Raw genomic sequence first — 14533 nt, 5'->3', positions numbered from 1 at the left:
GGAACCTTTGTCAGTACTGTGATTGTTAACCGTAGGTACCATTTCAGTATGTGAAAATAGCTAGGTAGTATGGCCATCCCTGTAAGGTGGGCAAAATACTTTGGCAAAAATTCTCTCACTGGAATAGCCTCTGGAAGGGTGTTTCCATTTTCATTTTTCAGAGAAGATAATTTAAGCTCAGTGAGTTGAAATAAACTACTTCAGGTTACGTGGTTAACAAACAAACAGTGCTGCCAGGACCAAAACCCCGGCCTTTTTTCCTACAACTTTGAAGTTTTGTGTTGTTTGCTGCCCAAGTACGGCTGATCAAATATGTTGTGTGAGGCTCCACCTTGTGGACGGCTCTGAGCAGAGTCTGACTCTGAAACCAACACCCGAGGACCCGTGAAGCTTTTTACGGCTGACGCGGAGGTGTCTTCTTTTGTAACCTCAGAAATTATTGGCCTAAGATACAAATTTGTCAGATACACATAGAGTATCCGTTAAAGAGCTGCTGTCAGATACACACAGAGTATCCGTTAAAGAGCTGCTGTTTGGATTGCAGAGAAAGAGTGATGTGTTCTCCACGTGTCAAAGCTAGGAGGTCCAGTTACGGTACCTGTAATAAAGCACGTGGAGAGGGAAACTTATTAATAAATATTAGTATTACTGAATAGCAAACACCAAGAAGAGTGTAACTGAAACTAGCTGTTTTTCTGTGACAAGCATACTTTTGTATCATAAGTAATGAGGATGATTTTTTTGTATGAAAGTTAAAGCTTATACATAAATGATACAAATTATGATTAGCATTCAAATACTGTGTGAATAGTTCACTTTGCATTAAGATGATCTTTAAAAGGGGTCTGTTAAAAAACTGCCTTCCCAGCATCCCTCCAGACTGAATTAAAATACCAAATCAGAAGAACAAAGTATGAAAAATAGTGAATTTGGAGGTGACTTGAAATTTTCTTTTTGCCTTGGATGAAATCATTTTGTCCCTCACGTGCCCACGCATAAATGCAAACAGCTACTCTGGCAACTGGGCATTTACAGAGGCTCTTGCAACTTCTTGTTAAGAAAAATTGTCATTGATCACTATTCCAGTAAGTGGTCCAGGAGGAGAGGCAAAGTTTAAAAGCAGGTATGCTGTGGCCAGTCAGCCTCGGATTTTAACTCTGGCTCCACTCCTTACGTCTGTCTTTGGAAGTCTGGCAAAAAAACTGAAACCCTCTGCACCTGAGTTTTCTCATCTGTAAAATGGGATTGATAACAGGTCCTACAGTCATCGAGTTATTGTGGGGATTAAATGAGATGCTTCACATAAATCGCCTCATAGAACACGCCAAATAGAAAGTGCTCAATAAGTAGCTCTTATTATTAGTGATACTTTTTACTTGTACTCTGCCTCACTTCAAAAAGAATTTGAGGTGGAAGAGAACTCTGCTCTTCTCCATTATTGTAACTAGATTACCGTGGGCTGCTCGCATCATACTCGAATGCTGCTGCTCTTAGTAAGAACTGGTCTCGGATTCTGGCTTGAATCTTGAACCTTTTCGTTATTGCTGTTGAGTAGGATTGCAAACAAACCAAAATTATAAAATAAATATGATTGCATATTTTGCAGAAGCACTAAAGGCAATGGAAAAAGTAGCAAGCCACATCAACGAGATGCAGAAGATATATGAGGATTACGGGACGGTGTTTGACCAGCTGGTAGCAGAGCAGAGCGGAACAGAGAAGGAGGTCAGTAGGACTTCCGGATTCTGAGAGGCTGAATGCCTGTGACCACCGGGTCTGGAGGTCACCTGTTAGGGATTTCGTGCGGGAGAAAATGCCTAAAATTTTCTTTTTGATCTTATAATGCTTATAACAAGCCTCACAACTTAGGTATAAATGTAACATAAAATTGATTACATTGGTTTAAAAATATAACCTTATGTCCTGTTAATATCGTATTAAAAAAAAGAAATATCACTGAGGTCGTATCTGTACCTCTTCCTCCTTTCCCGTGGAGTGTGAGGTTAAGACAGATCCCAGAGGCTAGAACATAAATGGAGAGCTGGGGCTGGTGGGGGTAGGATGGATAAAGGCAGTGGCAGTCAGCATGTGGAGAGAATTAAGAGCTTTTTCCCGGGCTTCCCTGGTGGCGCAGTGGTTGAGAGTTGGCCTGCTAATGCAGGGGACACGGGTTCGTGCCCCGGCCCGGGAAGATCCCACATGCCGCGGAGTGGCAAGGCCCGTGAGCCTCGGCCGCTGAGCCTGCGCTCCGCAACGGGAGAGGCCCGCATACCGCAAAAAAAAAAAAAAAAAAAAAACTTTTGTTTTTTTCTTTTCTAACCTCAAATATCGGTGCTATCTCCTTACTTATAAAAGTAGTTTAAGTGGAACATCACAATTTCTCTGTTTTTCTTCTCTGGCTGGATTACTAAATTTAGAATTTTGAGTTTTAAAAAGCCTACATGTAAGAAGTAATATAATTTAAGTAGAAAAAGACAAGAACAGAAAACAGCTGGAGTTTAGTTTTTTTTTTTTTTTTTATTACAATCAGTTTCAACGTTGGTACCTCTGCAGGCCTAGTGTGCTTTTGGGATTAGAGGTGGTGAGTTGTACTAGGTCTTGGATGAAATGTTAACAAAGGCACTTGGGATGAACCTTGACACTGGGGTGGAAGGAATGCCATCCCACAGCGCAGGAGGCGTGTCTCACCCACGAGGTGTGCACTGGAGCAGAATGCCTTCACGTTTATGGTATTTTTCAAACAGTTTGATGCTTAGCTCATATTTTCAAAATCGCCACTATTTAAGGCCGCATGTTTACAGGAACCATAAAAATCAAAGTGAACGTACTTGTGTTTTAGCAATAACCATATATGTGTGGTCCCTCTCTCATATGAGACAGCCTCCCCCCAGGGTTTCCACGTCTTCTTGATCTCCCGTTTTTGCCATTTAGGTCACAGAACTTTCAATGGGGGAACTTCTGATGCACTCTACGGTGTCCTGGTTGAATCCATTTCTGTCTCTAGGAAAAGCCAGAAAGGACCTCGAACTCACAGTATTCGGTCAGTACTCCATTCAAAAGAATGTAAACTTAAAAGAGGCTGTCAAGAATGAAGAACCTGCTAAATAAACCCAGCTAACTCGTGATTTCCAGAAGGACTTAGAATCATTGCTCTAATGGCTTTGACTTAACATGGACAGCTTCCAACTCTTTAGAACTCTTGCCCTACATACTCATGATCTCCTCCCTTCTGCTGCTTGGCTTGGTGGATCTCACCACGTGTTACGGGAACAGGTCTCCCCGAGGCTGTTTTGAAGTCATCTGCTGCACTTCAGAATGTCTTAATTCTCCCGGACAGCTGGGAGAGTGGGTATAGACCGTGTATGCTCACTGAGACGAACACACATGTCCTCAGCTTTCGATAAAACAAAACAGGAATTCAGAAAACAAAACGCCGGGATCTCCTTCAGATAATGGCTCTTAAATTAGCAGGTACCTCTGCATAATTCAAATATGAACAGAAGGAAGTACCACTTGTTCACTCATGTCAGCATCGTGGGATCTTGTAGAGCTTCGTTCTATTAAAATATTCAGCTACAGTCCAACCTTGGGAGAGTCTGTATTAAATAATGAGAGTCTTTTCTTTCTCTTTTCCTTTCTTTAGTTTTTAAGAGAGCCGTCATATTGGTTTATAAAGAAAACTGCAAACTGAAAAAGAAATTGGTAAGACATGAATTAATTTTAATTAAAGCTATCTTTTCATGCCTGTTATCCTCCTGTTGTTGAACTGGGAAGCCTGCTAAGGATGAAGGCCTCACTGAGTGATGCGACTCAAGGTGTTTCTTATCCTCCCCACCAAAGACGTCTGTTTTAAAAGAAGATGTAGACAGGGGCTTTCCTGGTGGCACAGTGGTTGAGCGTCTGCCTGCCGATGCAGGGGACACAGGTTCGTGCCCTGGTCTGGGAAGATCCCACATGCCACAGAGTGGCTGGGCCCGTGAGCCATGGCCGCTGAGCCTGCGCTCCACAGTGGAACAGGCCACAACAGTCAGAGGCCTGTGTACAGCAGAAAAAGAAGATGTAGACAAATACCCATGCTGGGCCCTACAGAGAAAACCAGCTTTTCTATCCCTAAAAATGGTCCACGTTTTCTCCATACACCTGAGTCTGTGTAATTTTGGGTTTTTTAGAGGTAACATGGGGTCATGGAAAGCTTGCTTGTCATTTTTGCTTAAAGATCTAGAACTTTCTGCGTCCCAAAACATGACTCTGCCCTGTCCCCAATCCCTGAGAGCACACCTGACCTGATCCCCTTCTGCATCCTGAGCCCCACACGGTGGCAGGTCGGCACCAGGGTGAGCTCACAGCTGCTGTCATGCGCGCACGTGCCCGCGGGAGCGAGCTTGCTTTAACACTGTTCTTGGTGGGCTCTCACGTTGCAGCCGTCGAACTCCCGGCCGGCACACAACTCTGCTGACCTGGATCCGTTTAAGTTTCGCTGGTTGATCCCCATATCCGCGCTTCAAGTCAGACTGGGGAATACAGCAGGTAATTGTTGTGTGTCGTACAAGTGCCAGAATAAACATTTTAAGGGAATTTTTAAACTGTGGAATGAAAAAGTAGCAAAGAACCTGGGAATAATTTTTGGTATTTTATTTTATAGGCAAGGAAAATGAGGACAAGAGAGATTGGAGAAAGTAAATGCCAGTGGATGGCTTTTCTTTGCCAAATACCTCTCTTTATTGCTTCCTTATTTTCACTGTCGATGGTTTTCAACATTTTTCTAATATCCTAATATTTCTAATTATTTTAATAACTTTAGGGATGATATCTATCTCTAAAATTTGTTAAAGAAACAAAGGTCCACAAATTTAAATTTTTACAAATTTTGATACACCGGAAAATTTCCTAAGATTAAGCTTTATTACAGGTGATATAAAAAAATTTTTTTTCCACTGTGGAAAATGTTCAGAGATCCTTTCAGAATAACCCTGTCCTGGTGACAGTACCTCTACCTCTGGTTAAGCAAAGGACCAACAGGCTGAGGCCCGCAGTGACGGCTGGGCCCCTGTTCAGTCTTCGTTGGAAGTGCTCATGTTTCCTGGACCATGACTGAGTTTGGGGCTGGCCTCCTTTACCTCAAGAGCCTGAGCACATCCTACCGTTCCTTCTAAGGAACGGGGTTGAAAAATGGGATCCATTTAACCTCTTTCCCAGAGAGATGGAATCCAGGGTAGGGCGAGAGCACCAAGACGGATAGGAAACCTCAGCAGGAAGTGTACAAAGTAACTACAACGTATTTAACTTCTTGTAACTATTTGTGAAAGTCATACATAGGAGGAGCCACACCAGAAAATGATGAGAGTCAGGATGGGGAATATTTAACTCTTTAAAAAGTTACTAAAATTGTGGTTTTTAAGCTTCACAAGTGTCCTTTACCACAGCATCTTTGGCAAATTTGCGGCCCCTTGTTTCTTTTTACACAGGGACAGAAAATAATTCCTTATGGGAGCTGATCCACACCAAGTCAGAAATAGAAGGACGGCCAGAAACCATCTTTCAGTTGTGCTGCAGGTATTACTGACTTCCAAAAATTAAAGCCAATGGGTATAAGACAGAATTATGTTCTCTTAAAAGTGGGCTTATTTTTAGTGCCCTCCTAAATTTTGATGACTTCAGGATCACACCCACCCTCTCCAAACTGGCAACTGCGGCTCTAGGAGAATATACATTGATTAAACATACATCCAAACGTTAGTGCTTGAAGGAAGTTAAAAAGTGATCAATTCTCGCTCCTTTTGTAAATGACGAGAGACCGAGGCACACAGAGGCTGGGTGACTCGCTGTCAGTCTGTGCTGAGAGCAGTCACGTGCCACGGGAGGGCCAGGAGGCTTGGAACGGAAGCAGGACCAGACAGCAGACACTACAACATGTCTTCTCTCCCCGCCAGTGACAACGAAAGCAAAACCAACATTGTCAAGGTGATTCGATCTATTCTGAGGGAGAACTTCAGGCGTCACATAAAGTGTGAATTACCTCTGGAGAAAACATGTAAAGATCGCCTGGTACCCCTCAAGAACCGCGTTCCTGTCTCAGCCAAATTAGGTAAGAACTCTGCTAGCCTTGGGTTTATTCAGGAAAACACGAGGAGCTCCTCTGCAAGGATGTGTGCTTTCAGGATAGAGCAGCAGGTCATCGCTTTGTAACTCATCAGCAGTAGCTTCGTAAGCTCTACACCAGACACCCGATACACAGGGTGACATGAGAATGTAGCGGCAATTTTATTTCCTTTTAAGAAGCCTAAACATGCTCGGTCCCAGACCTCCTTTTATAAAACATAAGCACCCCCAATCCAAATCCTTCGTCTTTCACCTGCGGACACAGTCTGCACTTACCGTCTTCTGTCTTTCTTCCGCTGAGAGGTACAGGAGTCAAGGGACTTCGTTGTGCTCATTGCCGCATTCCCGGTGCTCAGAACAGTGCAAGGCCTCTAGAAGGTCAACACTCAGTGAATTAAGGTCAAGAAACCTAATGCTCGCTAATGCTCATTCTTAATAAGCCCACAGGTAAACATTCCAAATCATGCTGTTCTTCAACTTTCTGCCCGTTTTTAAAATGTCAGCTTAAATTTTTAGAACCTTCTTTCTATGTTAACTATTTTGTTAATATCACTGATCTATTTTTTTTAGTCTTACAAAGTGTATCTCTTCTTTTTGGTCACAGTTTGACCTCCTCAAATTTACCATATATTTTCCATTTTTTCCTCTCCTGGAGGAAAATAGCTACAGCCATTAAAAATACACTGTTGTCTGCAGAAACACAACTGAGCTCCCCCTTTCCCTTCTACCCAAGAGAAAGGAATTATACGCACGCACACACACACGATTCAATATTCATATTAAATCTCAAAGTTGGCTAGAAATTCCAGCAGAGACAGTCCTCATGAGAGAGAAAAAGCATTTTTGTACTTTTAATTGAGCAGCAAGGGAAATGAACCGGTGAGAAGGTGGGCAGAGAAATATGGTGATGTAATCTTAGTTCTCAAACTACAAAGTACTTTAGTGAAAGAAAGGAACCTAGATTTTATTAGCAACTAACTTTTAAATTTATTCATTAGCAAGAGCTAATTTATTCATTAATTAGCTGTAAAACTAACTTTTAAATTTATTCATTGGTAATAAGAAGCCTAGCCTTATGATAGTTTATAGCTTATTGTTCTCAGTAATTAAGCTCTGGTAATTGGTCCTCTAAAAAATGCCAAATTCCAACTTAAAATTTCAAATAAACATAAATAAAAAATGTCCATATTTGCAGTATCTACATTTTTTTTTGCCCAAGTCCCAGGATAGTCCCAGGATTGAAGTGAGGTGATAAAATTTTAATTAAGATGTTAAATCTGATAACCCACAAGGCAAAAATGAACACATTGTGGAATCGGTTCCTCTATCATAAGGGAAAATGTGCTTTTCTCACTGCAGCTTCATCCAGGTCCTTAAAAGTCCTTAAGAATTCCTCCAGCGAGTGGCCCGGGGAGCCGGGCAAGGGCAGCTCGCTGGACTCGGATGAGGGCAGCCTGAGCAGTGGCACCCAGAGCAGCGGCTGCCCCCCGGCCGGGAGCAGACGGGACGCCCAGAAACACCCCCACGAGGGCCTGGCCGACTTCTCCGACAGTCTCATCAAAGAGAGCGACATTCTGAGCGACGACGACGAGGATGACCACCAGGCTGGGAAGCAGGGCAGCCCTACCACAGACATCGAGATCCAGTTCCAGAGACTGAGGATCTCGGAGGACCCGGACGCCCGGCCAGCTCAGCAGCCGCCCGGCCAGGACGGGCAGCCCAAGCTGGTCCGGGGGCACTTCTGCGCCATCAAACGCAAAGCCAACAGCACCAAGAGGGACAGGGGGACTCTGCTGAAGGCGCAGATGCGTCACCAGTCCCTGGACAGTCAATCGGAAAATGCCAACCTTGATCTCAGCTCCGTTCTCGAGCGAGAATTCAGCGTCCAGAGCTTAACGTCGGTTGTCAACGAGGAGTGTTTTTATGAAACAGAGAGCCATGGAAAGGCCTAATACAGGTCAATCCAGATATGGGTTAAGTTGCTGGTTTCACTTTTAAACTGGGGGTAAAATGGAAATTGCAGAAAAACTATTCATTATTGGGTTTTGTGCAGTATACATTTTCCCACAAAATCATTGTAAAGATTTAAGTTATTTTAATTTATTGTGGATCAGAAAACTAGATTAAACTGGTCAGAATTTGTAAATTACTTAGTTTGTATCCCTTTTGAGCAGGTATCAAAATGACGACTTAGAAACCTTAAGATGAAACTGCATTCTAATTAATTTATGTGGAAAAGGGTGGGGAAGTTGTGATGAATAGCTTTTCTGGGCATTTTCTTTGAGCTCTTAGGTTCTGCTTTATTTAAAGCATATTTAAATTATTCTAATGTGGGTTAGGGGTACAATGTGCAGGTATTTCATTTTTGTAAGGTTGTAACAGATGCTGTTTATACTAAACATGTCATATCTATGCAGTATATATATTAAAAGAAAGCTTGTACTGTACCTTACTTGACGATATTTATTCTCTTTACCAAGCTGTAAAAGGGGAATAAGTCACACCTGGGGAGCACACATAGGAGAAGTTCAACACTGTGAAAATCAACATCCAGTCGGCTGCCAGCCCCTGAAGTAGCAGCTACAGTCTGTAACTCTCCTTGTCATCCCCTTTTGCTTGAGTTCTTCTCTGAAATTGTAAGCAAAGAGGTGTGGGTCTTCATCACACATTTTTCGGTATGCGTCACAGAGGCTCTTAAAATGTAAGACAGAGAGCTGGGTGGGTCGAAGAGTAGGGTCCACATCTGCCAACTTTAACAGTTTCCCAGTGCTTTCTAATCGCTGAGCTTCAGGGAATAACATTCTGAAAGGAAGAGAAAAATGTCAGAATTCCACTTAAATTCTGCCCATCATCATGCTTCCTTCTACCCTCATTTGAAACCGGCATGGTTCTGACAACTTTGCAGAGGCTTTTCTTCCACCCCCTAGAGCCCTGCAGGACCCCGAGCCAGTGGAGGACTCTGCTTACGCCACCAGGCAACAGGTACGAACCACCACTGAAGGCACAGCTAATCGGACCTGCACGGTGTGTCCACATGAGAAAAGAGTTTCTAAAGCTCAATCAATACATGTATCTTGAAGGTAAATTTTATCATATGCTCAGTTGCATTCTTAAAGAAACATAAGTTTGCTGTGCCTCACATTTTAATGTAAAAATTGCATATTATTTCTGGTGAACTTTTGATTCTCTGTAACTTGAACTTACCAGCCTTTGGACCTCTTCATCCCAAAAGAATGACCTTTCTTTGCAAAGTTAGAAAACAGTTCATGTGAAACTAGAAAGCTATTTTCCTCTTTAAGATGTTTGAAGCATCTTTAAAATTGATTCAAAGTATACATTTTAAATTTCGTCTAAATCAGATCATTGTTTTAAAATGAATAGTACAAGTGACTGACTGACTGAAATATTGCAAAGCTACACCTGGATTTTATTTTCTTCTCTCAAGTCTCAGAGGGCTCGGAAGACATCGTGGCGAGAGGAGACTGACTTTTTCTTACAGGCTGATGGTCCCCGCAACCAGGAGCTGCGTGTCCCTACATTCTCAGGGTGAGCTGACTGAGATTGCCGAGTTCACTTTCATGGCAAGCAGGGGTCTGATCATAGTTTCTAACTATGATCTGGGACTGATGTGTGGTGTGGTGTGACTGAAGGACACCAAAAGGTCAAAGTGGGTCACAAGATTTGGTCCGTTATCTGCGTAGGGGTCTGTGCATGTGAAGTAAACGGGGCCCATCACTTAGCTGGGGGGTTGTCTTGGAAACACTAGGGCCAACTCCGGGCTCAGGCCAATTCCAGGATTTCTACAAGTAGGACGTACTTTCTGTAACTTTTTCCCTGCACGAGTCAGGGCTATCATGTACAACTGTGCGGGTCACACCCTGGTGGAATCCAGCTTGTGTTTCACCTGCCAAGTCGTGCGTCCTGGCGGGCCGGGTGGGCCTTCATCCTCATTAGCACGAGGATCGCTGGTGGCATCTCTGTCCCCAGCTAGAGAAGCAGGAACGCTGCTGACGTATGAACGCTGGACTAACTAGAGCCAACAGACGGCAGGCAGGGTGAGGTTTCTTCCATCAGCCCTCTCACATCCTCAAGAGCGTGCTTTGTGGATTCCAGTGGATTCAGGATACAGCGGTCTAGCTGTGCCTAAAGTACTTTCATGTGCTATAGGGACCCTTCACGAATGAGAGAACTGAAATGGAGCTATTCTTAGAAAATAAGTACGGGCCACTGAAGCTGAACCCCCTTAAACAGCTAAAGTTGACTATATTAGATGAAAATCTTTTAAAAATACACATACACTTTCCTGCCTTCGTACACAGACTGCAGTTGGGCCTAATTACCCACTTTCTAGGCTGTCACCGGATGTAACACATTGCCGCGGTGACTTCAGGGCCATCAGGCCGCAGACTCTTAGGCTGCCTTCTCTGTCTGGGCTTCTGGACGTACCTCAGGGCCTGGCCAGAGCGGCGCCCACGGCAGAACACAGGAGCCGCCGCTGAATGGAAATGTGCTCATGCGGATACTTCGAGCCACTGTCTTGGCTACTCAGAAGTTATATTTGCTTCCTTCTTCTAAGTACGTCTTTAAAAGCTTCAAGAGATAACAACTGGATGGAAAGAAAGCATTTAAAACCCACTAGCTCGTGTGATGGTAGGAAATACATATTTGGTCTTTGTCCCAGGTTCTTGAGACAGAGCTGCTAAAATCTTTGGAATTTCCTGAGTTGCAGGGGTGACAGGAGCATCTTTTGTTACTCGTAACAAGCCCCTTCCAACCACATCTGGGCTCTGTGCTAATGCGGCGACTCCTGGTGGCCCCTGGAAAGCTTCAGGACGGGGAACAGTGGCAAGAGGAACCAACCACGTGACTGAAGGATGGACCTCTCTCAGCTCCACTCCTGGAAAACTGAGCTCCATCGCCAAAGGCCAGTGATTTAATCAATCCTGCTTAGGTAATGGAGCTTCCATAAAACCCCCAAATGATGGGGTTCCGAGGGCTTCGGGGTTGGTGAACACACTTGAGGTGCTGGGAGGGTGAGAAACCTTGAGAGGGCACGGAAGCTCTGTGCACCCTGCTCCCCATATGACGCCCTGTGCCTCTCTTCCATTTGGTAGTTCCTGAGTTATAGCCTTTAAAATTGATACATGACAGTGAGTTCTGTGAACCATTCTAGCAAATTACTCAACCTGAAGATGAACGGGATCGTGGAAATTGCCAATTTATGGCTATAAATGCAAGTGGCAACCTGGAACCCGCTACTGGCGACTGAAGTGGGGACAGCCTTGCGGCACCGGGCCCATAAGCTGAGGCGCTGCGCTAATGCCAGGTAGTGAATGACCGGACTAGAATTAAGTTGTAGGACGCCCAGGTGCTGTCTGGAGCGTTAGGGAGTTCGTCGGTGTTGGGGAAAACACCACACATTTAGCGCCAGAAGTGTCGAGACTGAAAACAGTTCAGATGGTCTGAGTCCTGAGTGAGGGGTCGTGACCTCCCCAGTACAGGCTCAGTATAAACTGTGTGATGTCAGTTTTAGTTTGTAACGATCAAACCAAACAGAACCTCTCGGTGGCATCTCAGGTTAAATCAACATTTTGCTTTCTCCTCAGTGGCCATGAAGGTTTGTTCATCACAGGATCTGAAGTAAGAGTAATATTTACAGGCAGGTTGAACAATCATAAAAACAGAGTTCTTACTCCTTGAAGGTGTCTGAGGAGTTTGTAAAGAGCGCTACTGAAAAGGAAGAGGAAGCGTTCTTACCCAAGCCCTCGATGGCAGTATTTCCTTCGGAACTGAAAGGCATTCTGAACGACTCTCTCCACCAGCCTGAACGGCTGCTCTATCCTCGGCCGGGTCAGGGGGGTGAAATGCACCACCCCCGAGTCCACCTTCATGGTCAGAAAACAAACAGTTTACTGCCTGGTACAATGTATTCAACGATCTATCTTTGTAGGACACAGGAGAACAGGTCGTCAAGAGCATGGTTTTCACGAACAGCCCTTTATGTGGACTTCAGTTTCGTGTTCTCCAGGCACGAAAGACGCTACGCTCGCATCTGAGCTGCCGCAGAGAGCTAGCTCACGGTTGGCTGCATCTATTCTATAATGACATTCACTAGGCCTGTGCTTGACAGTCACTTAATTTTAGAATGCAGCTTTACAGTGGCCTTTTAAGATCAATCCAAATAATCATTAAAGTCAGTAGGCAGATAACAGATAGCATTCGAATATTTTATTTAGCTTTTGAATGAGCAGAAGATAAGCTGCAGCCGCAGTTCTGACTCTAAGGCTGGACTTCAAACCAGAGAGACACGGCAGATGGGCCTCCAGGGACCACTCAGCACTGAACTCCCCGGAGTGTCAGAGGCACTGATTAACCAGCTGGACTGAACTCATACCCGTCTGCACGGCCACATAACCTTCTGGTAGCGACTAAATGCCCCAAGAGGCACGGGCAGGATCCAAATAGAACGGAAACCACCAAAAATATTACTGTTTAAGTGTCAAGCTGCTAGCCGGTGGCTGAAATTCTTTATCAGAAAATAAAACTTTTCAGACATATCTGATAAGAGATTTATACCCTGCCCTATTCTAAAAATGGACTCATGGTGATTCACAAGGATATATTCAAAATAACAACAGAAAAATACTGAAAGTAAAGACTAACGGAGAAACGGAGTCAAAGCAGTTATCGCCCACACAAAAGCCTGACAGAGACCACGGACTAGGAAACGGGAAGTGCATTCATAATTTACAAAAGCTTTGGTCGCTAAGGGATTACTGCTAAACTTGCTACTCAGAACATCACACAGACTCTACAAAGGCTAAGCAAGTACAGCAATTTATGAAGTGTGGGTTGTACCACTGCTTTTCAGAAGGAACTCTGTATCTTCAAATTCCATAGGGGTTATCATGTTCTCTTGGGAGGACTCGCTCCTAAAGCTCGTTGTGGCTACAAAATTCCTTAAAATGGGCCTGTAATATATGAGGATGGGGAAGTTTTTGTTTTGTTTTTGTTTTTAGGTTGGAGGGAAAATACTGGCATATGACGTGAGACCGTGTGGACGAGATGGACCAAAGATGGCCAGCCGGGACGGGCTTCCAGAGGTGTGAGTGGCGTTTCTCCTGCGGGGTCTGAGCCGCCTCACCACGAGCTGCCCCACCAGACCTCTGCCCCATCGTCAGTCACTGAGGCTGGCAAACGCTGGGAATGTTCTAAGCAGTCGAGTGAAAACTGCCAATGGAGAGGACTTTCCGCCTGAAAATGCTCCCCGAAATGCCCCTCGGCCTTCAGACTACTTTAGTGACGATTATACACCTTCGGTGGAAGAGCTCTTATTCCACTGCAGAGTGACCATCTCAACGTTCTTATTAAACTTTAATAGTTTTTCAAACTGTGTTCTATGTGTTCCTCCAAGTTCACTAACAAATAATTCCTGTGGGAAAGTGTTTTGGTTAAAAGGCCGGGACTTTCCTTGGACCATCACAAAAGCACCATGGAACAGGGTCCAGGGGTCCCAGAGAGGTTTGTGGTCAGTACAGAGAGGAGAGCCCCTGGAGAGCACATGCGGCTGGGGAACCACTCTAGGGAGGGATGAAAGATGCTTCACGTGAGAGCACTTCTGTGGAAGGGAAAACAGAAGTGAACTCAACTGTTCTAGACCATTCTCTTGACTTCGCCCCGCCCCTTTCCACCGTCTGCGCTCACTGGCATTCCCGTCCCACCTCTCGTGTTCCGCCAGCCCTCTATGACTCAGGTCCTCCAACCCTTTCAATCCGATCCTTCCAAGTTAGTCAGTCTGACAGGATTCTTCCACAGTGAGCAGCCTGCCAGTCTCCAGAGAAAATAATCTTTTAGTAAATTATGAGATAAAATTAAACCCTACCCAACCCTAAACCCATGAAATATTATCAAAACTCTAATGTTCAAATACTATTAAGACCAAAGGCACAAAAGCAGGGATAGATGCATTCTCCTTCCAGTACAGAAACTGCCACTTCTGGATTCTTTGGATTTAACGTTGTGGCCTCATCTTTATTTGCCTGATTTTATTCCTTTGAGATACAGTTGATGTTTGCAAATACAGGCAATGTCTAATGTTGTTATTTAAATAAAGTTTTAAAACCCCGTATAAATACAGCAGCACCCCGTGTACACTGTAGCAGTAGACTTCTAAAGTTTGATTATAATTTTGATACCCAGTTAAGTTGGCTACTAGTGTCTTTCGGATAAAAGAAAATTTCCACTCAACAATCAAATAGTTACTATTTAGTGGATGACCACATAAAACTCGGCGTCAAAAAGGCTCTTCCTGTAACATGTCCTGCTTCTCTGGGAAACCTGTACCACCCTGTCTTCTACTCCTGCCTCCAAACGCACTTCTCAGAGTTACTCTGTATGACAGAGCCCATTTTCTCTAGAACCACAGGAAAGCTGC

At 44.2% G+C, this 14533-nt stretch overlaps 2 protein-coding genes across 3 annotated transcripts in view; one reads left to right on the top strand and one right to left on the bottom strand.

Moving 5' to 3' along the window:
• Positions 1 to 8051, top strand: part of TIAM2 (TIAM Rac1 associated GEF 2) — a 357519-nt gene extending 349468 nt beyond the window's left edge. For both annotated transcript variants that reach the window (XM_065888960.1, XM_065888961.1), the window contains 7 exons: positions 1607 to 1725; positions 2932 to 3040; positions 3644 to 3702; positions 4422 to 4527; positions 5466 to 5553; positions 5931 to 6085; positions 7459 to 8051. In XM_065888960.1, coding sequence (XP_065745032.1) covers positions 1607 to 1725; positions 2932 to 3040; positions 3644 to 3702; positions 4422 to 4527; positions 5466 to 5553; positions 5931 to 6085; positions 7459 to 8051 — 1229 coding nt within the window. The remainder of the gene's footprint in view (positions 1 to 1606; positions 1726 to 2931; positions 3041 to 3643; positions 3703 to 4421; positions 4528 to 5465; positions 5554 to 5930; positions 6086 to 7458) is intronic.
• Positions 8052 to 8547: 496 nt separating this feature from the next.
• Positions 8548 to 14533, bottom strand: part of TFB1M (transcription factor B1, mitochondrial) — a 56861-nt gene continuing 50875 nt past the window's right edge. Inside the window, exons 6-7 of the mRNA XM_065888962.1 lie at positions 11857 to 11984; positions 8548 to 8901 (exon numbers count right to left, since the gene is read on the bottom strand). Coding sequence (XP_065745034.1) covers positions 8643 to 8901; positions 11857 to 11984 — 387 coding nt within the window. The 3' untranslated portion in view covers positions 8548 to 8642. The remainder of the gene's footprint in view (positions 8902 to 11856; positions 11985 to 14533) is intronic.

The sequence above is a fragment of the Phocoena phocoena genome, chromosome 12 (assembly GCF_963924675.1).
Source record: "Phocoena phocoena chromosome 12, mPhoPho1.1, whole genome shotgun sequence".
In the NCBI taxonomy this organism is placed as follows: domain Eukaryota; kingdom Metazoa; phylum Chordata; class Mammalia; order Artiodactyla; family Phocoenidae; genus Phocoena; species Phocoena phocoena.
This window is presented reverse-complemented; position numbering and strand designations above follow the sequence as displayed.